Source organism: Rhinolophus sinicus, linkage group LG06 (assembly GCF_036562045.2).
Source record: "Rhinolophus sinicus isolate RSC01 linkage group LG06, ASM3656204v1, whole genome shotgun sequence".
In the NCBI taxonomy this organism is placed as follows: Eukaryota; Metazoa; Chordata; class Mammalia; order Chiroptera; family Rhinolophidae; genus Rhinolophus; species Rhinolophus sinicus.
In genome coordinates, this window is record NC_133756.1 from 40237655 (window position 1) to 40263113 (window position 25459).

General features: G+C 36.4%; 1 protein-coding gene across 4 annotated transcripts in view; it reads right to left on the reverse strand.

The window, feature by feature from the left end:
- SLC44A5 (solute carrier family 44 member 5) overlaps positions 1 to 25459 on the reverse strand; it is a 309598-nt gene that overhangs the window by 41503 nt on the left and 242636 nt on the right. For all 4 annotated transcript variants that reach the window (XM_074334959.1, XM_074334957.1, XM_074334958.1 and 1 more), the window contains exons 4-7: positions 23515 to 23599; positions 10514 to 10598; positions 3569 to 3697; positions 2539 to 2599 (exon numbers count right to left, since the gene is read on the reverse strand). In XM_074334959.1, the coding sequence (XP_074191060.1) occupies positions 2539 to 2599; positions 3569 to 3697; positions 10514 to 10598; positions 23515 to 23599 (360 nt within the window). The remainder of the gene's footprint in view (positions 1 to 2538; positions 2600 to 3568; positions 3698 to 10513; positions 10599 to 23514; positions 23600 to 25459) is intronic.

Genomic DNA, 25459 nt, shown 5'->3' on the forward strand with positions numbered 1-25459 from the left:
CTCCTCAGGGCACACTGCAGAAGGGAGCGTGTGATTGCATGAGCTGGCTACAAGGGGTGGAATGCTGGAGAAGGTCATCAAAAAGATGTAACCTCTGGTTTGACCCACTTGCTGGACCTGGGAAAATAGAGGCTTCCCAACCCCTGCCTTGTGCTTAGAATGTGCTCTCTGCTTGCCCTCCCCATGCTAGAAAATGCCCTTGAGATAAGAATGTGGTAATGAGACTATCTGGACTAGGCATGTCACTGAACCCTGGTAAGGTCTCTATATAAACTTTTAAGATTTGGCAGTAGGTGCAGAAAACTATTTTCTTGCAGTCACCTATCTTTATAAAGACTTTCCTGACTGTCCTGGTTGTCAATGATCTCTTGTTTCCCTACCTCCATCTTCTGTGGCACTTACAAAATGGCTGATTCCTTCAGTATCCTCCCTATCTGTCTCCTTCTCTTCCCTGGCAAAATTGACACAGTAATCTCAACCAGCTGCTTCTAGTCCCAATTAATCCAATCGTATTCTGCCTCCACCACTCCATGGAAAGTATCCTGCCAGTAATGCCAATGACCTAATTGCCCAAACCTCCAAATATATTTTAGTCTTCATCCTGCTCGAACCCATTACCTAGCACAGTTCTTGGGATACTGTAGAACTCAGTAAAAATTTGCTGTCGAATGAGTTCACTTTTTTAAGTCTTTGACATAATAGACAACCCCTGTCTTTTGAAACCCTCGTCCCTTGCCTGACATGTCCAGATTCTCTCCTGCCCTCCCTGTGCCTTTCTGGGCACTCCTCCCCTTTTCCATTGCTTAAAGGTGACTTCTCCCACCTACAGTCCCCCGATCTTCTTCTACACATTATTTCTAGGCAGTATGTCATCTAATTTGCTAGCTTCAATTACTAAATATGCTCAATATGTATTTGGAAAATAGAGAAAAAATGAAGATACCAAGCTATACAGAGTTTTACCACCCACAGTGAACTGAACTGTATTAATATTTTAGTGAATTTCCTCTCAGTCTTTCCTCTACAAGAAAAATTTTTTTGACAGTTATAACCATATAGCACGTGCAGTGTTCTCCCTTGTTTCTTTCTTAAATGTTACTTATTACCTTTTATGAACACTTTGATAAGTGAATTTTATTAGCTGCATACTATTCTATTAAGTAATACAGTTAATCCCCTACTGGGGGAATGCGCGTTGATTGCAATGTTTACCTTAGTATCTCCTTCACTAGATGCCTTATTCATTTTTTTTTTAATCACCAGTGTACATTTTATATTGTGTGACTTAACCAAACTGTACTTGTAAAGAGAAGGACTATGCTTTTATACCTATTATATCTTCAGTGACTAATGAGTTATTTTTACCTTTTTGCATAAAAATGTGTAACATTGTTCTTGCTACAGACACTTGTTGCCTAAGGCTTCCCAGTGAAAGTCAATTGCTTGTGCAACCTACATCTTTGTGTCAGAGTCTTTAGTGACCCACTTAACAGTGAGGGAATCCTGTATGACATGGTGTTTGGTGGTAGCTACTTCAGTGGCACCTAACTTTCTGCTCAAACTGGTGACTACTTTCTTTCTTCCATTTAAAAAGAGATATATACTCGTTTGGAAAAATGGAGAAATGGAAAAAAAAAAGAAAGAAGAGAGAAAATGCCCAGTATTTTGCCACCTCCAAAACAACCACTTAATATTTTGGCATGTTTCTTTCCAATCTTTTTTCTTTGAACAGTTTTTTTGTTGTTGTTTATTTTAATTTATACCTGCTTGTTATTTTAATGCATATAGAACTTTGCATTTTATTTAACATATACATAATATTTATCATATTTAATAATTCCACAATATTTCATTTAATGAATATATCATAATTTCTTTAAGCATTTTCTTGCTCTTGGGCATTAGACTGTTTGCTTTTTCTTTCTTTTTTTTGGGGGGGAGGGGGTCCTTTGGAATAACATTGTGGTGGACATCTTTACGTAAATTTTATTCTCTGTAGTTAGAAATTATATCCATAAGAAAGGAAAATGAGTTAAACAAAATTTGTAAGTTTGAAAGAAATAAAATATTGAATCATTTAGGAGATATATCAATATTTCAAATTTCAAATTATGAAGACAAGTATATGTCCTACCCTCACACCGTAAGCAATTTCTGAACAAACTTTTTGGCTGATTTCTGGGGTTGGTGTGTAATGGTGTGTCTCTCTGTGTGCTTATGTTCTCACAAAGCACCAAATAATCAATCTGATTGGGCTTTCAAAAATCAATTTTCAATCTTTTTGTTGTATGTGTGTTTATGCAGCTAAACTCCAAAACTCTCAGAACTCCAGTGGAACTATCCCTGGCTGGAGTCAGGAGAATGGGCTGTAGCTTCGGCTTTCTTTCTAATTAACTCTAGGATCTAATTAACTCTGGGATCTTGGCAGGTCGTAGAACTGTTCTTGGCCTCAGTTTCATCAAGTGTGAAATAAGGGCACTGAAGTAAATAACTTCTTCATAGAATCTGTGTTTCTAAGGTAAAATAATAACCACTTACAAGGTTTGCTTGGAAAAATCGCTGCTGGACAATCATCATCCATTAAAATCTGTGAGAGAGACTAAAATGGAAGGAAGAATATGTTAACATTTCAAAGGCTATATGATGACAACTTTTAAAACGTGTCCTTTAAAAATTCAGTTGCAAAATAATCTCATTATTCCAAATTACTCCCCTAATAAAAGTAATTATAAGAGTATCACATCCACATACTTGTTTGACAAATTGTTCTTACATTGACTAACTGGAATTCAATTAAATCAACAATAACAAAACCAGACTCACTGAAACCAAGGCACATCTCTTAAGACATGTATATTTTTCTTAGTCACATCCTGAGTCTCTAATCCTTAAATTTTCTTCTGAAAATGCAGCATCTTCTCTAATTTAGAAGCCATTAATACTAATTAATATAATAAAGCTTTAGAATTTCCTTATAAATCTTACTCTTAGGTAGGGTTTGGGGGATTTTAAAATTTTATTTTTATTTATCTTTTTATTTTTTTTAAGGAGGGCACAGCTCGCAGTGACCCACGCAGGGATTGAACCAGCAACCTTGGTGTTATTAGCACCACGCTCTAACCATCTGAGCTAACCAGCCACCCTTGGGGATTTTTTTTTTAATGAAAAATTATCAAACTGGGTTTGGAAGTAAAATTCTTCTCGTTACTAAGTAGCCATGGTATTTCAACCCTGCATTAATGAAATGGTGACTGCAAATGACATTAGCTCCTAGTAGTTCTCGAAAGCAAAAAATCCATCCAAGTAGAGAATTGGTTGGTGTCAGAAAAGAGTTGAAACTAACTTACCAGACTTAACAGTCTTGAATAACACCCCCAAGTCTACAAAATGATTTGCTATAAATGGTGTATCTGTTTTGCACGTACACATGCATTTGTGCACAGGTTTTAACGGAATGGTATCATTTCCCAGAATACGTGGGAGCTTTTGCAGTTACAAATACGCATGTTAGTTACACTTGAGATTGAAACCAAATAAATTCTCTAGTTTTAAACTTAAACACACATACCCTGTCAGACTTAGGAAAAGGTGACTTGCAGAACTGGCTATAGTATGTCCAAGAGGTTTTGTCATTTTTGTATAGAAGTTGCGTTTCTACATAGGTTAAAAATTTTTCTGGGCACTTGGATACACAGATCTGTGAAGAAAAGAAACACAGTGGTGGGAACTGAGTTGAGTTGAACAAACCAAGGAAGTATCTATAAGGTTAAACTTCTAAATTATCTACCGTTATACAGAGCAAAGCACCAGTTTCCATCTAAGAAACTAAAATCAACTTTCTAATCTTATTGTAAAAAACGAAATTTCATGTACTAGATATCAGACTCTACTTCTTGCCCTTTGATGTTGATGTTCTGTTAAAACAATAAGATGCTGTACATTGATGGACTTATTTTTAACTTCTGATTTCGAGATAATTATAGCACTACTTGCAGCTGTGAGAAATGATAGAGTCCACATACTTTTCATCCAGTTTTGCCCGATGGTAATAATTTGCATAAATATAGCACAACATCACAAATAAGAAACTGACATTGTTATCATCCATTAATATTATTTGGATTTCACCAGTTTTATATGCATTTATTTTGTGTGTGTGTGTGTGTGTGTGTGTGTGTGTGCGCGCGTGTTTATGTGCAGTTCTATGAAATTTTATCACATATAAATTCATGTGACATCTACCACAGGACAGTGATGGACTTTTAATAAAACATTTTCTTATGATTTTCTGAATTAGTAGATAAGAGTATAATGCAAGCTTAATTTTGCCTGTGTAGTTTATGCATTTTCCGGGTAGAATCTTCCTTCCTTTCCTATATGTGAATAAAATGGTGATTAAAAGTGCTTCAAACACTGATAATTTATGCCACAAATAACTACCGTGTTTCCCTGAAAATAAGGCCTAGTCGGACAATCAGCTCTAATGCATCTTTTGGAGCAAAAATTAATATAAGACCCAGTATTATATTATATTATATTGTATTATATAAGACCTGGTCTTGTATTATAATAAAATAACACCAGGTCTAATATTAATTTTTGCTCCAAAAGACGCATTAGAGCTGATTGTCCGGCTAGGTCTTATTTTCGGGGAAACACAGTATCAGTGCCAGTGAATTCTCAACAATTCTCAAAACATCATTGGGGTTTTATTACCATAAGAATCTAACACAATTAGGGCTATTAGCAGCAATCAATCATTTTAATAGTCTTAGCAACACCCGTCGAATGTGGGCAGACAGGTCACCGATGCAATTATTTTGCACTAATGAACTTTGGGGACCTATCAATGCCAAATCAGATCACTATGCTAGTCCATAGAACCACTGTGGAGTGACTGAAATCCAATTAGTAACTCCACGCAGAGAAAGCAGAATCAGAAAAGATGCACTGTATTGGTTTTGCTTTTGTTTGCAATAATAATTTTTAAAAGATCATATTAAGTCAGGAGATTTGCAACCAATCCTCTGCCATCAGTTCCTCCTTGTGAAAGTCTCCTCCACTCTGACTTGTTCCATCTCCCTACTGTGCACTTTGCTAACTGTTTTCACTGGCCAGATTTCAGCTCAACCTCCACTGGCAATTAGGCAAAAACACTGCTGCTGAGCTGACATCTCTTTCACGTCTTTGGGTCACATTTCTGCGGTACACAAGGACATTTGGTGTCCACCCCACAGCTGAGGAAGTAGGTAGAAAACGAAATGGACACTTCAAATTTCACACTTAATATTCTTTTGTAGTAACAGCAGTCCAATTCCTTCTAGAACTTCTGACAACCCATCTCCACATTCATGCCTCCATATGTATTTTCTCTTTTTCAGTCTCTCATACACATTTGTGCACACACACAATCACATACACACACTCATACACCTCTAGAGGAATTATCGAAAGTTTCACAGCTTTCTATGAAAGCTGAGGAACTGTTTAGGGACATTCGCAGCATCCAACGTGGTCACATTTTTTTGGAAGAAGGCTAAGGTTATTATCAATGCGAATGCCAAAAGTTCACTCTGATTGGAGCTAAGCTAGTAAATCATTAACATATTAGGAGATACTTCACAGACATTCAGACTTTGATAATTTACTAAATAACTTTGAAAGATAACTAAACTAGTTCCCCTATTGGATGCATTTAAATGGATTTCTAAAAGTGAATACTGAACGTACTAATGCTTTCACAGGCTTTAGATGGTGGTAGGAACTACTGAGTTAGGGCCATGATGATTTATATACTTATAAATATACACATATACAATGTATACTACACATATAAAAGTACTGTGTATGCAACACATAAAAGAAAGTAATTAAAATGGTAAAAAAAAAAAAGTGGTTTGTTAAAGAGAAGCACATCAAATTTCATTCCAGACACAAAATGAGCAGTTAAAAAACAATATAGCAACTGCTCTTTACTCTCTGCCTCTATCAGACCAATTTGTTCTCTTCAAATGCGGTGCTGATTAGTAGCAATCAGTGTATAATTAGCCAAAAATGAAGGTCACATTGAGGTTGGGTATCCTAATTGATCATAGTCTGTCCTTTAAATGCTTGTGACACATATTTGGACCAGGCTGGCAGTTAACAAAAAACATAATACATAAAAATGGGGCTTGGATCATTAGAAAAATTATTGCCTGACAGATTAAAAGCAAGTCTGCTTTACTGACCATTAAATTATATTCTGACTCAGTTCTGAATCTTTGAGTAACCACAAAGAGGAACTCTGAATATAATTTTTCATCATCACTTTTACTTACAATTCATATATGTTTAACACTCTAATACAAATTAGGATGTGGTGAGTGAAAGAGAGAGTTACATTGAAGATTAAAACAATACATTTGCTATGAAGAAAGGATGAGCTAGTAAATTTATAAACAATAAAAAAGCATAATGTGCAAGGATTTTTGTTTGTTTGTTTGTTTCATCATGAGAATGATAGATTTATATAGTACTGTGGAAAAATTCCTAGACTGGGAGTAGGAAGATCTTCTTTCCTTCTTTCCTTCCTTCCTTCCTTCCTTCCTTCCTTCCTTCCTTCCTTCCTCCCTTCCTCTCTTCCTTCCTTCTTATTGATCACCTGCCCTGAGCCTGTACTAGGCACTGGGGACACATTAGTGAACAAAACTGATAAAAATCCTTGCCTTCAAGCAGTTTACCTTCTAGTAGGAGGAGGCAGGTAACAATAAATAGGTAAAATTGCCTGTTATAAGACGGTAATAAATGTTATGGAGAAAAACAAAACTAGAAAGGAGGCTAGAGGATGAAAATTAGCTGGGTGGGATTCCAATTGTAAATAGGTAGTCAAGGAAGGTCTCACTACAAAGGTGTCATTTGAAGAAAGACTTGAAGAATATGAGTGATCAAGACACAGTTATCTTAAGAAAGTACCGCAGGCAGAGAAACGAGCAAAGTCTAAGGCTCTGAGCCAGGAGCGTTCCTGGATCCTTTGAACAACAGATGGCCAACGTGACCAGAGTGCAGTGATCAGAGGGAGAGTAATAACATATTAACAGTGGTCAGAGTTAGGCAACCAGTAAAGGAGCTTGTAGGCCATGGTTAGGATTTTGTCTTTTAATCTGAGTAACTAGGGAAGCTATGGGGTTGGTGGTGAACAAAGGGGAGATATAACTTATATTTCCAGGGTTACACTGGCTGCTAGATGGAAAAAAGACTGTAGGGGTTGGGGGTGGTGACAAGGATAGAGGCAGAGAGACCAGTCAGGAGGTCACTGAACTAGTGTAGGGGGGAAAAAAGGTATCTCCTTGAAAAAAGGAACAAATAATGAAAAGTAGTTTGGTCCAGGGTATATTTTCAATGGAGACCAGAGGAATTAGCTGACAGCTCAAACATGAGTGTGAGAGAAAGAAGAATCAAAAATGATTCCATGGTATTTGGAGTTGTCCTTAACTGAAATAGGAAAGACTGAAATAGGGGTTGGGGAACAATTTTCGGGATGAAGTCAGAGATTAGGAATTGAGTTTTGGAAATGTTAACTTTGAGATGCCAACTAAACATCCATCTAGAGACATTGCACAGGTGGTTAGATATAGAGATCTGGGGTTCAGGGAGCAGACTTATCTGGGACTATAAATCAGGTAAGGCAGCATATAGATGGTGTTAAAACCACAAGATTAGTTGAGACAACCAAAGGAGGAAATGCAGATTTTGAAGAGGACTAAGTTTGGCAGAGGAGGGCACTCCAATGTTTAGAAGATGTTGGAAGGATAGAGAGAAACCAGCAAAGGAGACTGACAGGGAGCGGCCAGAGAGTTGGGAGGAAACATTAGAACGTTGTGCCCTGGAAACCCAGTGAACAAAGTATTTTAAGGAGGAGGGGTTGATTAAATAGTGTTGTTGGATAAAATAAATGTGGATTGAGAACTGACCGTTGGTTTAATGATATGGAGGTCAATGGTAACATTTTGAGGAAATTAGAGTGGGAGTAAAAGCCTGAATGAGAGTGAGAAGAGAGGGATCTAGACACACTGAGTATAGACTTTTCTTTTTATGAGCTTTGGAAAAAAAAAAAAAAAAGGCACAGAGATATGGAGCAGTAGCTGAAGGAGGATGTGGGAACCAAGGAGGTGATTTTTTAAGGTGGAAGAAATAACAGCATGTTTGTATACTGATGGGGATGATTTAGTAGAGAATGAAAATGGTAATAAAAGAAAAAAACAGGAAATTTCTGGAGTCAGGGTATGCTTGAGTATGTGAGGAAAGATAAGATCTAAGGCACAAGTGGACTGGCTGGCCTTAGGAGCACAGGCACTTCACCCCAGAAAGAAAAGGAAAGGCAGAATAAATATAGGAACCTAGATGACAACAAGTAGGCAAGGTATGTCAGTGTGGGAGCTTTTAAAAGTTGTCTTCTGAATGTTTATACTTCCTCAGTGAAATAGGAAGCAAAGTCAGAGGCTCACATGAATATTGGCAAGAAGGGCTTGGAGGTTGGAGGTGAGATAAAAAAGTGTGAAATTATTTTCTAGGACAGTAGGCTCAGGGAATGGACAAGGGGTCTCCAGCATGGTTGTGGGACAGCATATGGGCCCATGTGAAGTTAGTTGTCTTGAATTTAAGGGACTGGTGTGTGTGTGTTTTCTCCAAGAAAACACAGCTGCCTGGATTCAGGCAGGGAATAGGCAGAGCTACATTTAGCCAGGAATGAGGTCTGGCCCAGGGAAGTACAACGAAGAGGGTGGGGCAAAGGAATTGAGAGTTTTATAGGGGAGTGGTTTTAAAGCGAGACCAGAGCATCTACGTCAGGTAAAGAGGGAGATGAAAATATGAGGGAACTGAGGGATACTTGGAAAGGGTCAGGATCAGCAGTTTGTAGGTCCTGGGGAGGTAGAAGAATCACTGGAATGTTAGAGGAACTGACATGATCAGATAGTGGGATGTTTGAAATTGAGATTACCAAGGGTGGTAATTACTGGTACAGACAAGATCAAGGATCTGACCTTGGGAGTAGGTGGCTGTGGTAAAAAAGAAGGTCTGTAAGAGAGGTGGTCACAGAACTAAGATGCCAATATCCCAGGTTGGTTTTAGTCTCAGCAGGAAATAAAATATCAAAAGTCTTTGAGGGAGACGAAGAAGAAAGAATGGAAGCAGTTTTACAAACAAATTCTAGAAAAGATCTTTGGATATAGTTTATTTGCACATGGAACCAAGAAGAAGCAATTAAGTCAGTAGCGACTAAGTTTTTGAGATAGTTGTACTGCCAAAGAATTCATGAACTAACCTGAAAAGGCCTTTGACTATTAAAATAATCTTTGAGGTGCTAAAACTTGCACAACAGGAAGAGAGCTTCGAAGCTATAGGGCCCCCAAGAGGGCATATTTCCAGTGCTCAGCAATGGGTGGCCCTGAGGCTAATGAACAGGAAATAACCTCCCAGGTGGTTGACAAAGACCATAGGATGCAATGGATAAGGGGATAAGGGAGTTCCTCTCCGAGAACACAATCCATATCGAATAAAGGACTCTTCTCCAGTACCGCATACAAGAGACCACTATGTATTTCTCACCCCTCCCTTTCTGAATGGGTTTGTATGCTAAATTTCCTAGCATCCTTGCCCATTGTGCATCAAGACCTGATGGAGAGACTGTATGCATCACCCAGAGATCCTGGACTTGGGTTAAAGACAGTACTACATGTGCCTCTGGATTGTCTCCCGTGGGAAAATGGAGGTTCTGGAGGACAGAGGGTTAGACTATGGAAGACAACTAAATGCTCACTGAAGTCTGTGCCTCTCGTTCCATTGGTTCCACAGCACAGAAGAGGCTGTTCAGCCCACAACTACCTTGCTTGATTCTTTTCTTCTTGCATCTAGATGTGAACAAATAAAACTAACGTGTCTATGGCATACGAGCAGCAATGCGATGTGCGATACTTCTGATCCAAGGCTCCTAAGAGCAAGGGTGCCTTATTCAGCCTCTGTGTTTCCTCCTGCGGTTGGATGCAGATAATAAGGACTTAAGGGGTGGCAGAGCCACCAGAGGAAAGGAGCCTGGAGGAGAGTAATCCACTGACCACAACACCTTCTTATACTGTTAGATGGCCTAAAAGAAGTCACTGAAAAACAGGTTGATTAGTCACAGCAGCTACTGTTACACTTTATAATACTGATTTGGAGAAAAAAAACCTCTACTTCTCTGGGGTGTAGTTTGGTCATTTATAAAAATAGGTAGTTGGACAAGACAATCACTGAGGTGCTTCAGTGATGCTAAAATGATTGATTCCTGCTTCATTTTGATTGTATATGAACAAATATGAGCTCATACTCATGTCTTCTCCCCTTCCGTAAATTCATCATTAAACACATACACACACACACACACACACACACACACACACACACACACAGAATGCAAATAGAATTTCTGACTTTCATCCAAGAATGTTCGAAATTGCTAACAACACCAGAACGACGTTTTTTATTTTTGCCTTACCTGGGTAGTAGGGCACTGTAGGTTTACCATCACAGAGGGACTAGTACAGCTGAAGAGGTTAAAATAAAACAAAATGCTCTTGTTCCTGTTAAGAAAACAACACAAAATAATCTTTTTGTGACTGTGGAAATGCTACATATCCTTTCAGACCATGTATACTACGACCTTTAAAAAATGGCTTTATTTTCTCTAGGTAGCTGCAATAGAGTCCCCAACTCCATTTTTAGCTGCCTAACTTTTAAAGTACCTTTTGGTAATAGTAAAAAGTTGAAATAATCAAATTGTCCATCAATAGGGGATTGGTTAAGTAAAAAATTCTACATCTATGAAACAGAAGACTACATTGCCATTGAAAATAATGTTGAAGAAAATGTTTAAGGGATGGAGAAATTCCCAATATATTAATTCTAGGAGGCATGTTACTAAAGAGTATTAAGATATAATTTGATTTTAATTTTGTAAAAATAGCTGTAACATTATATGCAGAAACAAATTATTATATTTGAATGGTAGAATTATATTTGTTTAATTTTTGGTACTTTTCTGGAGTTCCTAAAATAAGCATGCACTACTTTGGTAGTCTGAGAAAAGATAAATAGAGTGGCATTTCCTCTCTGTTCAAAATTATGGTCAGTGGCATAGTAATGGGACAGGTTGATAACCATTATCACTAGCACGAGTGAAGTATCATTCTGCACTTGGCAAGCCATGGTTGTCTTTTGAATCTCAATTTCCTCCGCAGTAGAATGGAATAAGACCAGCCCTACCTACTTCAGAGAGGTGTGGGGAAGACATAAAATAATGTGTAGTGGACTCAAGGTAAGTGCTTGTCCAACTTTAGTATGCATCAGTAAAATTTGGAGCATTTGTTGAAAATCGTGATTCCTGATTCCTTCTCAACCGTTGAGAGCCCAAATCCCTATGGGGCCCAGGAATTCACAGTTTTCTCCTACACGCCCCAGTAGATTCAGATACAGGCCGTCTATAAATCACACCTTGAGAGAAGCCCTAAACATTTGAGAAGAATATTCCCAGCACCTTGTCAAGTCCTCAATTAATTAATGAGACTACATACCTAACATAAAATGTATAATAGGCTGTTGAATATGATTCAGAATCACCAAGTAGGATCCAAATCTAGAGATAAAGAAAGCTCTCCACAAAAAATGTGGGCTTGATCCTTGCATCACTTCTACCCTCATCCTGCCCCTGTCTACGTAAGCAAAAGGTGGCAGGGAAGGAGGTGGATTGGAAACATTGGAGATGACAGAATACAATAATCACAATTAAGAGCATTTTCTACCTCATCCTCATCGAAAGGGTGATTGTTCCCAATTCCAAATTATAGAGGGCTCTGAGAGAATTTCTCGTAGAGACTGAGGGTACCTATAGGAAGGGCAGACCAGTATTCCATTTTCCAACTGGACATCTCTTATGTGGCAGACTGACTAGTTAGCCCTCTGTGCCCATTTTAGTGGGGAGGAATGAGACCCAAAGACCACTGAGAATTGAAAAAAGCCAATGAGATAGAAAGAGGGCAGTGCCTGTTATGGAAGGATGCAGTCAAGTAAATGGGGTTGAATTTCCCTGGTGGTACCTCATCGGACAACGAGAAACTGGAGGTGAATCACTGGAGATGAAGCTGACGGGGTTGAGAGGAGGGCAAACCAAAGCTGATTTCTCAAATCAAAGAACTGTAAGTGAGGACTTCCCAGAGAATTTCCACTTGTACACCATGAGAGAACCAGGCTTTGGTGCTGACCCCAAAGAGGGTGCTGATGGCTAGTTTAGTTATGTCTTAGCTGCAGTAGCAACAACCATATGGATGTAGGGAAATGACGAGGAAAGTGACACACTCCTTCTCCTTCCATCTCTCACAATACAAAGGAAGGGCTGGAACCAGACGTGAGGGAAAAGAAGGGAAACAGACCAGGCTCTCTCTTCCACTCTAAGTTTCCTCCCAGAGTTCAAACCTGAGCTAGGGGATTAGAAGAAATGGGATTCGAATTTCAGATCGGACTACACTGAACATCTTTAATAACAGAAAGCATATGGAAGTCTACCTGTGATGCCAAAGTGAGAAGAGATATTTGAAGAAATATCAATAAAGTCAATGATAGGGAAAAAATAAACCCATTTCATGTTTGTAATCCCATCGAATTCAGATGGCTCAAGATCTGGTTATAAATTCATACATAATACACACAAGGCTACTTCATGATTTCACAAGACTCAGCCTGGCTCTTTCACCACCCAAGCAGCTGTATTATCCACACAGTCTTATGATGCATGTGATTCAAATTTGTACCTAAGCAAATGAATAAATCAATGCATGTCATGGATCATTGGAGCCTCTTAGGAGTAGTTAAAGCTGTGAATGGTAAATCAGTGTCAGGAGTCCCCGTAGGTAAAATTGATTTATAACCTGCAAAATGCTACATAAACTCAAGTTATTCACCAGATTATGCTATCCTCAAGGGTAAGGTTTATACCTTATTCATCTTTATATCCCTACCTTGCCAACAGTTAGCCTACTACTTGGCCCATTTTAGGTAGTTATCAAATGTTGTGGAATGAATGAGACAAATTTCAGAATAGGTTGCTCAAAACTTTAGAATCCTTAAAATCCTTAGTTTTTCAGCACTAATCTATAGTCATTCTATCACAGTCTGAGTAATATCCTTAAGCCTCAGTGGATGTCAGATTCCTTGGGTTCAAAGGAGATGGTGTTGGTTGCAACTAAGCAAGTTTGTGGGCGTGACCAAGGAAGTAACTCCTTATTTAACTTGAATTATATTTCCCTCAAGAAACACCAAAATAGAAGCAACTGCAAACTATTAGTTTAAGATGGTACACCATGCACTTAAGCCCATTTTTCTTCTTTCCTGAGACTCATGGAAATAAAAGAATGAAAGTACAAAAAGGAATAAACCTCATCATTCAAGCTAAGGATGTGGAGGATGGGATCTGCTCACAATTACACAAGAGAGTTCAACAATTTCTGGAAGACAGAAACCATATGAGAGTGTGTTGAGTGATAAACACACTACAAGGGCTACAAAAAGGGTAGGATACGATTTGCCTGTGAGAATTCATGAGACATATTGGGCTCAGGGTTGAGAGTGGGAGATGTGGCTGAAAATGAGATTAACAGAAGTTTACAAACAGGTCTATAGTGCAAATCAGCACCTCTGTACTTCTCCCATACCCGTACACTTAAAATTCTAGCATCCAGGAAAAACAGGCAAAAACAGAGGCCTCTTTTAGTGAATGAAGCTTCTGGGGATACAACAAGGGCTTTTGTGGCATTTGGCAACCCAGCCTACAACCCTTCATATTGTGGCACTTTGAAAGCCCATGCCAGACACCCAGCTTCCCACCAGTTCATGCTGCAGTGAAATCTGACAGCCGGCATGGCGCTTCCCTCTCCTCCCCCACCATCACCCCACACAGGACAGAGGCCTCACTGGAAAACTGACCTCCTAACAGCAGTATAGCAAATTCACACAAGACACCTGGTTTTTTCTTTAGTAAGAATGGAAATGTTGCTTCACTCAGATACCAAATTGATGCAAAACTTAAATGGAAGAGCTTCGTCCTCTTAATCTTTCCTGTTTCCCTGTCTGAAGAGCTCATACTGTGGATCTAGGTATTTCAGTTTGGTAAATGTGTTGCATCAGACAATGTTCAAAGCTGTTTTAACGCAACCTTTACAAGCTGAAGTTTTCGTAGTAACCAGAAGGTGGCATCAAAATCAATCGAGTTCTTGCTTTTTAGTGGAAATCCCAAAGAATAAGGCTGTACACCCAAGTAACATGAATAACTTCCCTGAAACTCAAAAGGCAGAAAAAGTTGCACATCAACAAAGCGCTCCATTTCCCCCGGAGGGCCCTGTTTGATCTGTTGTGACATTTTAAAAAAGTCCTGATGTTTCTCCTAGCATCCTTTTGGCTAGGCATGGACAAACAAAGCAGAGAATGGCCAATTTCTACATCCCAAACATCTCTAAACATGGGATTTAAGCTCCGTTATAAGGAATGCCTTTGAGAGTTGAGAATCAAAGGGTTACTTTAAGTATATCATGGCACTAAGAAGTATAATACGCTAATTGTTACAGTCTCACAAATATTTTCTGGACTAAATTGTTTGGGATGACTAAATTGCTTATACATCCTCACAAAATGCATTTCATTTTGGAATAGAAACACACACACACACTTTTATTTGTGTCGTTTCTTTTTTTTTAATTTAATGATACATTTTACCAGTTTATGTTCAAGATTTTTAGGACTGGATTAAACATGTAACATGGAAAACCAATTTCACTTCAACTTCATTCAATGTGCAGCCTCCAGGGCACAGGATTTGGGGCTATAACATTCTACTTGTGCCATTTATTATAGTAGTCAGTTGTACCTGAACAAGTACTTTAATCTTTTAGAATTTCAGTTTCCTAATTTTCTAAATGAAAGTAATAATAATGATACCCATTTAGCAGTGTTGTTATGAGAATCTGGTAAGATGTTTACACTGATCTCCATCTTGGGAGCAAGTCAGTCTCTCACCTGTGCTACCCTTTTATTCTCATTCAACAATGAATTAAATGAGTACCTGTTACAATGGCAATGTTTTACAGGCTGAGGATACAAACAGTAAAAGAGGCAGAGAAAGTTCCCTGATTTCAAAGAATGTTGGCTGTAGTAGGAGGAGATAAACAAGTTAAATTAATAATCAGGATAATTCAGGTGGCGATTAAGTACCCAAGACAATAAATCAGAGTCTTGTGCCAGAAAGTAATCAGGGAAAAAGAGATACCGTGTTTCCCCGAAAATAAGACTGGGTCTTATATTAATTTTTGCTCCAAAAGATGTATTAGGGCTTATCGTCAGGGGATGTCATCCTGAAAAATCATGCTAGGGCTTATTTTTTGGTTAGGTCTTATTTTCGGGAAAACACAGCAGCGGGAAGTAAGTATAATGCTTCAGGAAGGATTGCCAGTATTACACTTTATTCTTAAAGAAGCACACTGCACTGCAAAACTAGATTGAAATCCATGATTTGTTTATTGTCTAGTTCCTAATTTAATTTTTCAAGTTTTATTGAGAACAATTGACATATAACATTGTATTAGCTTGAGAGGTACAATGTAATGATTTGATATATGTATATTTTGCAAAATGATTACCACAATAAGTTTAGTTAACATCCATCAATTCACAGTTATAATTTTTTACTGTGATGAGAACTTTTAAGATCTACTCTCCTAGCAAATTTCAAATATACAATGCCGTGTTAACTATAATCACCATGCTGTATATTACTGCTTCAGAACTTATAACCAAAAGATCTTACCTGTTGACCACTTAAATCTATTTACCACAATGCCTCACAACAGATTGGCAATCACCAATCTGTTCTGTTTCTATGAGTTCAGTTTTTTTCAGATCATACACGAGTGAGATAATACAGTATTTGTCTTTCTCTATCTGACTTATTTCACTTGGCATAATGTCAACAAGCTCTATCCATGTTGTCACAAATGGAACGATTTCCGTACTTTTTATGGCTAAATAACATGCTATTACACATATATATATAACATTTTCTTTATCCATTCATCTGTCGATAGACACTTAGGATGTTCCCATGTCTTGACTACTGTAAATAACGGTGCAATGAACATGGAAGTGTGGATATCTCTTCAAGATAGCAATTTCAATTCCTTCGGATATAAACCCAGAAGTGGAATTACCGAGTCATGTTAGATCTATTTTTAATTTTTATAGGAACCTCCATATCTTTTCCATAGTGGCTGCACCAATTTACATTCCCATCAACAGTGCACAGGAGTTCCCTTCTTTCTACAACTTTGAAGACACTTATCTCGTCTTTTTGGTGACAGCTATTCTAACAGGTGTGAGGTGACATCTTACTGTGGCTTTGATTTTTGTGTATGGTACAAAATTAGGGCCCAATTTCATTCTTTTGCATGTGGATATCCAGTCTTCCAGCATTATTTGATGAAGAGACTATCCTTTCCCCATTGTATATTCTTGGCTCCTTTGTTGAAAATTAATTAAACTTGCATGCATGGGTTTATTTCTGGGTTCCCTATTCTGTTCCATTGATCTATGTGCCTGTTTTTATTCCAATACCATACTGTTTTGATTATTATAGCTTTGTAATGTAATTTAAAATCATGAAATGTGATGCCTTCAATTTTGTTCTTCCTCCTTAAGATTGCTTTGGCCATTTAGGGTTTTTATGGCTCTCTTAGGATTGTTTTGTTTTGTTTTCTATAAAAAGCGGTATTTTGATGGGGGTTAAGTTGAATCTGTAGATTGCTTTGGATGGTACGGACATTTTTAACAGTATTAATTCTTCCAACCCATGAGCATGGAATTCTTTCCATTTATTTATGTCTTCTTCAATTTCTTTCATCCATGTTTTATAGTTTTCAGTGCACAGATCTTTCACCTCCTTGGTTATTATCCCTATTTATTTTTTTGGATGCAATTGTAAATGAGATTATTTTCTTAATTTTTCTTTCTGATAGTTTGTTATTAGTCTATAGAAATACAACTGAAATTTGCATATTGATTTTACATCCCAAAACTTTACTAAGTGTATTAGTTCTAAGAAGATTTTGGTGGATTCTTTAGGGTGTTCTATATATAATATCAGTTGATCTGAAAATAGAGACAGTTTTTCTTCTTCCCTTACAATTTGAATCCTTTTCTTTTTCCTACCTAATTTCTCTGGCTAGGACTTCCTGTACCGTGTTGAGCAAAAGAGACAAGAATGAGCATCCTTGTCTTATTCTGATTTAGAGGCTAAGCTTTTCGTTGTTGAGTCCAATGCTAGCTGTGGGCTTATTAGAGAAAGCCTTTATCATGTTGAGATACATTCCCTCTATGCTCAGTTTATCGAGAGTTTTTATCATAAATGGATGTTGAAATTTTTCGAGTAATTTTTCGGCATCTATTGAGATGCTAATCTGATTTTTATCCTTCGTTTTGTTAATGTGGTGTATCACATTCATTGATTTGTGGATGTTGAACTAGCCTTGTATCCCTGGGATGAATCCCACTTAATCATGGCAGATAATCATTTTAATATATTACTGAACTTGGTTTGGTAAAAGTTTGTTGAAGATTTTCACATTTATGTTCATCAAGGATATTGGCCTGCAGTAATCTTGTAGTGCCCTTGTCTGGCTTTGGTATCAGGGTAATGCTGATCTTGTAAAATGAATGTTCCCTACTGCTCTAGTTTTTGGAAGAGTGAGAAGGATTGGTATTAATTCTTTAAATGTTTAGTAGAATTCACCAGTGAAGTCATCTGAATCTGGTCTTTTGTTGGGAGGTTTTAATTACTGATTCAATCTCCTTACTAGCAATCAATTTGTTCAGATTTTTTATTTATTGATGATTTAGTCTTGGTAGGTTGTATATTTCTAGAAATGTATCCATTTCTTTTAGGTTGCCCATTTTGTTGGCATATAATTGTTCATAGTAGTCTCTTATGATCCTTTGTATTTCTGTGATAGGGCTTTCATGTCTCTACTCTCGCTCTCTTTTGGTAAGTCTAGCTAAAGGTTTGTCTATTTTGTTTATCTTTCCAAAAATCCCGCTCTTTCTATTATCTTTTGGTCTCTATTTCATTTATCTTTTCAGTGATCTTTTCTATTATCTTTTGGTCTCTATATCATTGATCTTTTCTATTCAGTGATCTTTTCTATTATCAGTGATCTTTTCTATTATCTTTTGGTCTCTATTTCATTTATTTCCACTCTAATCTTTGTTATCGCCTTCCTTCTACTAACTTCAGGCTTAGTTTGTTCTTTTTCCAGTTCCTTGCGGTATAAAGCTAGTTTGTTTATTTGAGATATTTCTTGTTTCTTGAGATAGGCAGTTATTGCTATGAACTTTCCTTAGGACTTTTTTGCTGTATTCCATTAAGTTTTAGTATAATTCCATTTTCATGTTTCAAGATACCCTTTGATTTCCCTTTTGATTTCTTCTTTGACCCACTGGTTTCCTCCTTGCTTGATGTATTCCAATCTTCTGGGCTTCTTTCTCTTCATGAAGTATCATACGCTCACTCCTAACTCAGGACTTTTGCTCTTACTATTTCTGGTTTAAAAGCTCTTCCCAGGGTTTTTGAAAGGCTGGATTCTTCCTAGTCTTCATATTTTGGTTTAAAAGTCAGCTCTTCATGAGAGCCCTCCACTGCTTGCTACAACCATGAGGCAACTCATTGCACACAGTCATTCTCTATTAGGCCAACTGTTTTGTGTTTTCTTTCATAGCATTTATTACTATTTGAAATTATGTGACTTTTAAATCTCCACATATTGATAAATTTTCCAGTTTTCTTGTAATTGATTTCTAGTTTCATACCATTGTAGTCAGAAATGATGCTTGATATAATTTCAATCTTCTTAAATTTATTAAGGTTTGTTTTGTGGCCTAACATATAATCTAGCCTGGAGAATATTCTATATGTGCTTGAGAAGAATGTGTATTCTGCTGCTATTGGGTGGAATGTTCTGTAAAAGTTGGTTAAATTAATCTCTTCTAACGTGTTAATTTCAATGTTTCCCTATTGAGTTTCTGTCTGGATGATCTATCCATTGTGGAAAGTGGGGTTTTAAATTCCTGTACTATTATTGCATTGCTGTCTATTTCTACCCAAAGATTTGTTAACATTTGCTTTATATATTTAGGTGCTCCTATTTGACGTCCATAAATATTTACAAATTATATATCCTTTTGTTGGACTGACCCCTTTATCATTATATAATGACTGTTTTATCTCTTGTTATACTCTTTGGCTTAAAGTCTATTTTTTCTGAAAAAATATAGCTACCCCTGCTTTCTTTCAGTTTTCATTTGCATCACATACCTTTTTCCACACTTTCACATTCAGTCTGTGTGTGTCCTTAAAGCTGAAGTGAGTCTCTTGTAGTCAGCATATAGTTGGGTGTTTTTCATTTTCTTTCTTCTTCCTTCCTTCCTTCCTTCCTTCCTTCCTTTCTTCCTTCCTTCCTTCCTTCCTTCCTTCCTCTCTTTCTCTCTCTCTCTCTTTCTCTCTCTCTTATTCATTCAGCCACTCCACGTCTTTTGATTGGAGGATTTAGTCCATTTACATGAAAGTAATTATTGATAGGCATGAACTTACTATTACCAGTTTGTTGACTATTTTGTAATTCTCTTTTTTTAAATTAAATTTATTGGGGTGATATTGGTTAGTAAAATTATATAGGTTTCAGGTATTTTGTTCTCCTCTTGCTCTCTTCCTTTGTGATTTGATGATTTTCTATACTGGTGTGCCTAGATTCCTTTTTCTTTTATGTATTGCATATATAAGTTTTTGCTTTGTGGTTACCATGAGGCTTACATAAAACAACTTATAGTTTTAACAGTCTATTTTAAGCTAGTATTTTTAACTCTGAACACATACTAAAGCTCTACATTTTTAATCTCCCTCCACCATTTTATGCTTTTAATGTCACAATTTAATCTTTTTATCTTGTGCATCATTAACTAATTATTATAGCTATTTTCTTTTACTATTTTGTCCTTTAACCTTCAGACTACATTTATAAGTGATTTACCCACCACCATTATAACATTTGAGTATTCCAAATGTTTAACAGTGAGATTATACTTTCATGTGTTTTACTATTATTAATTAGTGTTCTTTATTACAATCACCCTCTTATTGAATGTAAGCTTCATAAGTGCAGGTAGCTTGTCCATTTTTTTGCACTATAACCTCAGCCTTTAGAACACTGAGACATAACAGCAGCTCTATATATATGTGAATAAAAATATAATCCTATTACCCAGAAATAATTACTGTAATTATGTATATGTCCTTTCAGACTTTTCCTCTTGCATATATAGATGTTTTTATACATGTGATATTCACTCATCACAACACGCCCACCAGACAGAGTTATACTATACAGGACATTTCAGTAACCTGATTTTTTGCATTAACAATATATCATGGGCAAAAAAAAAAAAAAAGCAAAAAAAAGCAATATATCATGGGCATGTTTACATGACAATAAATGTATCCCTACACAATAATTTCTAATGATTAAATAATATTTTTATTATATGAATATACCATTATTCATTTCATCAATCTCCTATTGATAGACATTTAGGCTGTTTCTATTTTAATATTACTATTATATAGTATCTATAATACTAGAAATTTTAATGCAAATTTTCATTGATAACTTTCTAGGAGGAAAACTACTGAATCAAAAGAATATACATATTTGCTAAAACTAGGTATTTTCATATTTCACTACTACCATTAGAAAATGAGACGCTTTTTCTCCTCATTCTAGTCAACACTGGAAATTTTAATCTTTTCAATTTATTTGACAACTTAATAAGCAAAAGTGATAATTATTAATTTGCATTTTTAAACTGTGGTTGAACAGTATTTTCTATTTTTATTGGCCATTATATTGCTATTTCCTGTTTATGACTTTTGCCCAACTTTATATTGGATGGTCATTTTTTTCTTTTTCATTTTGTAAAAGCAGTTCATATAATAAAGCTATTGTCAGATATATATGTTGAAAATATTTCTTTTTCCTAGATTGCCACTTTTAACTTTGCATTCAGTGGTTAAGGTGGGTTTACTTTGTGTGGTAATATACTTTAAAATTTCTGTTATGTATTCTGGCTTTGGTTTTATTTAGAAAAGGCTTCTTTACCACATAACTGTAAATATACCCCTGTATTTTCTTCTGTTATTTTTTTCGGTTTTATATTTTATATACAAAATCTTCAGTGGTTCAGTATTCATTTGTTGTAAGGTGTGAGATAAATATCCAATTTTATTTTATATTTATGAATAGCATTTTAGTTAACTCAATACCATTTATTTAATAACCTATCTTTTTGCTAGTGACTTGAAATCCCATCTTTATCACGTTCAAAATTTATATTTGTAATTGGATTTGTTTCTTTCTGCCTAGTTCTATTATAGCTCCACATTATTTTAATGATTGAAATCTGATTTTTTAATAAAGATTTTCACTTATTATTAAAAATTTTAAGCATACGTTAAAGTAATTTTCTTATTAAAATTTCAAATTAATACACTTTTAGTATAAGAATTAAAACAATTGGGAGGCTTAAAATATATATCAGACTAGCATAGATGGCTGAGAAACAAATATATAAATTTATGGTATGATCATTGTGGTATCAGGAATCAGAGTGGGAAAAAGCATATTATTTAACAAACTATTGTGATATAATTGGTTCTGCCAGTGGAAAAAAAATGAAAGTTTGGTTCCTACTTCATTCCATACACACAAATAAATCCCAAATGGATTAGAAATAGAAATATAAAAATGAAAACCATAAAAATACTAGAGAAATATAGGTGAATGTTATTTTCAGGAGGAGGAAGGCAAATATAATCATGACACAAAATCCAGAAACTATAAAGGAAAATCAACAGAATCAACTCTTGAAAATATAAACATAATTTTTAATGGCTCCATTATATTTCTTTAAATTGATGGGCCATAATTTACTCTCATCCACATATTGTTGGATACCTGTATAGCTTATAATACATTGTTATTATAAATAATACTTTAATGAACATGTTTGGATTATGCTAGGTTTGTCTTCGAATCTTTATGTACTGAAATTTGTGATATCCAATGTTTGTTGGCAATAAGTGGATCATGGGCTTAGGTCTAGAAAACGTATTGTTACAGGGGACCTTTTAAAAATAGCCTATTTTAAAGAACTAGCGATTTTAGAGATTTGTATTTTTCCCACCTGGTGCTCTCTGTCCTTCATAATGGGAAGGTTTTGTTGGCAATGTCTAGGAATTTTAGTTACTGGAGTTAAAATAAGAATTACACTGTAGATCCAAATTCAGTCCACTTATGCAGGCAACGAGGACCTCTTGCAGGAGTCAACTTGTCCCCCATAAACTCAACCTGACATGATTAAAGAGTTGCCCCCCCCACTCAAATCCTGGTTTCTCTTGATTGTCTAGAGTAATTCTACTCCATGAATTAGGGTAACTCCCTTCTGAATCTATTTTTTTTTATCTGTAGATCATGAACAATGAGTTCCACAGTTATGGGTGGGGAACACAGGCAACACACAGAAGTGTTTTGAGCCTTGTTTGCTGTTGCTGTTAGTGGTAATTGGGGCTGTGGTTGGCTTCCCTTCCCCCCCCCCCCCATTTACTACCAGCTTTTATAGAAACTGAACTGATTATGAAGAACTAGAAGATCTATGAACAACCCCGTATATTGACAGAAAAGAAATGGACTAGTGAGAAAGAGGACAATTTTCTTAGTGTGAGATTTATGTTTTGTTTTGTTTTAAGGTAAAGAAATAAAAAATAAAAAAAAACACTTGTTTTCAGAAATGAAAACTTCTGTTATGATTAACATTATAAGGGACGTTGATGGGACATTTCCTGGTTTGTTTCATCTACTCAGTCATTGTCTGCAGCAGCCAAGTTGCCTTGGAAAGCCTATCACACACTGAAGACTTTCTGGGTGTGCCCCTCACTTGGAAAGGGGGAGTGATTTCTCAGTAGGCGCTGTTGCAGACACAACTTTAACACCTGTAATGCCTAGCTTTTCAGCAGTGAATCAATCAGAACTCAGCCTTCCAAAAGCCCCTTTCATAAGGCATTTTAAAATACAGCTTCTGATAACATCACTGGTCCAACTCATCCATTATAATTATATTTTTTTCACTAAGCAGAGTCTTCATGCATTCTAATAAAATGCTGCCCAATTATGACGTCTTAAGTCATATAGTACAAAACTTTCCAATTGCTTATAAACTGTTTCTAGGAAAGTGGGAGAGGGAAGTCTTCCCTTATGAATTTCAACCTTGTGAAGTAGTCTAGTAAGATTAATGTAAAAGTGATTTCTAGGGTATAGCTTAAACAGTAAAATCAGACAAAGCAAAGGCGGCCATACTCACTCATTGGGGGTGCCCTTCTGGCCACAAAAGTGGCCCTGGCTGTCTGTAGGGTAAGCCACTCTCCTGGGGTCGCCATGTACCCAGGCTGCAGGGAAAAGAAAGGACAAAAGGCAGATCAGCAACAGCTGGCTAAAAGCAGTTTGATTGGAGAAATTAGAATGTAGCCACTGCAACACACGAACCTCTGCCTTTAGTCACAGAAGATGATTGATTTTCTTCAAAGAGTAATTTCTTAATGAAAAGTAAAATAAAATATGGATGAATCAGTGAGAGAGCACATTTTTCTTACTCTTTCAGGATTCATCTGGGTTGAAGCCAAAACATGAGGTAATGCACTTAGAAAATGACATTGATTAAAATGTGAATTAGAGGGCACGCTACAGAAGCTTGGTTGGCTAGAAGTCATTTTTTTCAAGGGCTCAAAACTAAATGACTTCATAGCAGAGCTAATAATTTACAGTAAATAGTATGATGTAATTCTTTTGGGTTATACATGAGTGAAAACCCTTAAAACAGTCAAACAATGAAACTATAATGCCCAAGTCAAATTGACTAGTGTTTTATGATTTCATGTGACATTAAAAAAGGCAAATAGTAGCAACTTCAGAAGCAATACATAATAAAGATTTACTGTGCATTTTGTCTGATAATCTCAAAGCTTACTATAAATATCAAGTATTCTTAAACTTCATAAAAACTGAAGACTCAGTTCTATTTTCTCTGAAGATGCTGGGCTCTACCCCACATAAGTTCATCACCATTATTTTCCAAGAATTAGAAACTTGACTTGGAGGCTAGACTATAGAATCACAGAAAGTAACATGCATTAACTAAATTAGGTAATACTCTCTAATTCTAACTGAAATTTCTAACTTCTTTAATTTGATTACTAGAGATCCTAAAAATCTAGGAAATGCATTGGTCACCTAATACTAGCCTCTATATATGGAAAACGTACCTCTTTGTCCTTTGCTTCCTTTAACATTTACCCAGCTATCTCCTCACCCACATTTATTGGATTTGACAGTTCATGGTATAATCCGATAACCCTTATGCACATGGCCAGTGTGACTTGGGAAGATAAAAAAAAATTCAATCTTAAATGAGAATTTTAATATGGCAGGGAAATTTTTCTCAATAATTTTTCTCATCCATCCAAAACCTTTCCTTTTAGTATTAAGTACCCAGAAAAGTCCCCTTTGTTTAGTTCTTTCCCCAATGTCATAGAGGCCAAATCTGTTTCATCTTCTAATACCTTCTTATAAAATCTGACTCATTTGGGCAGCTCTCCACTGCCTTATCTTCCCATTTTTATTTCCCAGAATAAAGAAAGTGGACTACAAATATGGCATGTAAATGACATCTAAGCGTTCAATGTGCAATGTCTCCAGATACTATTTTATTAAATTCTGTTTTATATCTTATTTTATCACATTTTGGCTAAACCTAAGAAAGAAATCTAATTTTACCTGACTCTATTTTCTGTAATAGGTTTCTTTTAACTTTATCCTGAAATGTTTTATTTCTTTTCCATACAATTATTAAGTCAGAAATGGGCACCCCTAAAGAAGCACTTGGACTACTGGGTTTGCTACTTCGTGTATTTATGACTCTAAATAAGTCACTTAATTGTTTTGAGTCAACTGGCTTTCTAATTTGTTCCTATAAAATGGGTATAAGAATACCCAGCCTCAAAAGAATGCTGAGAATGTGAAAGAAGATAACGACAGTACAGTGCCTAACATGGTGCTTGGCATACTGTGTGGACTGGGTCATGTTAAGTCCCGTCTTACCTGGGTTTCATCAAAACCAAACACTGAGGCACCGACTTTGACACAGGTAGTTAATTTGGGAAGTGATTCCAGGAAGCTTAGGGGGTGTGAGGAAAGTGAGGCAGCAAAGCCGATGAAGGGCATATTAATGAGTGGGACATTGTGTGGGCAGC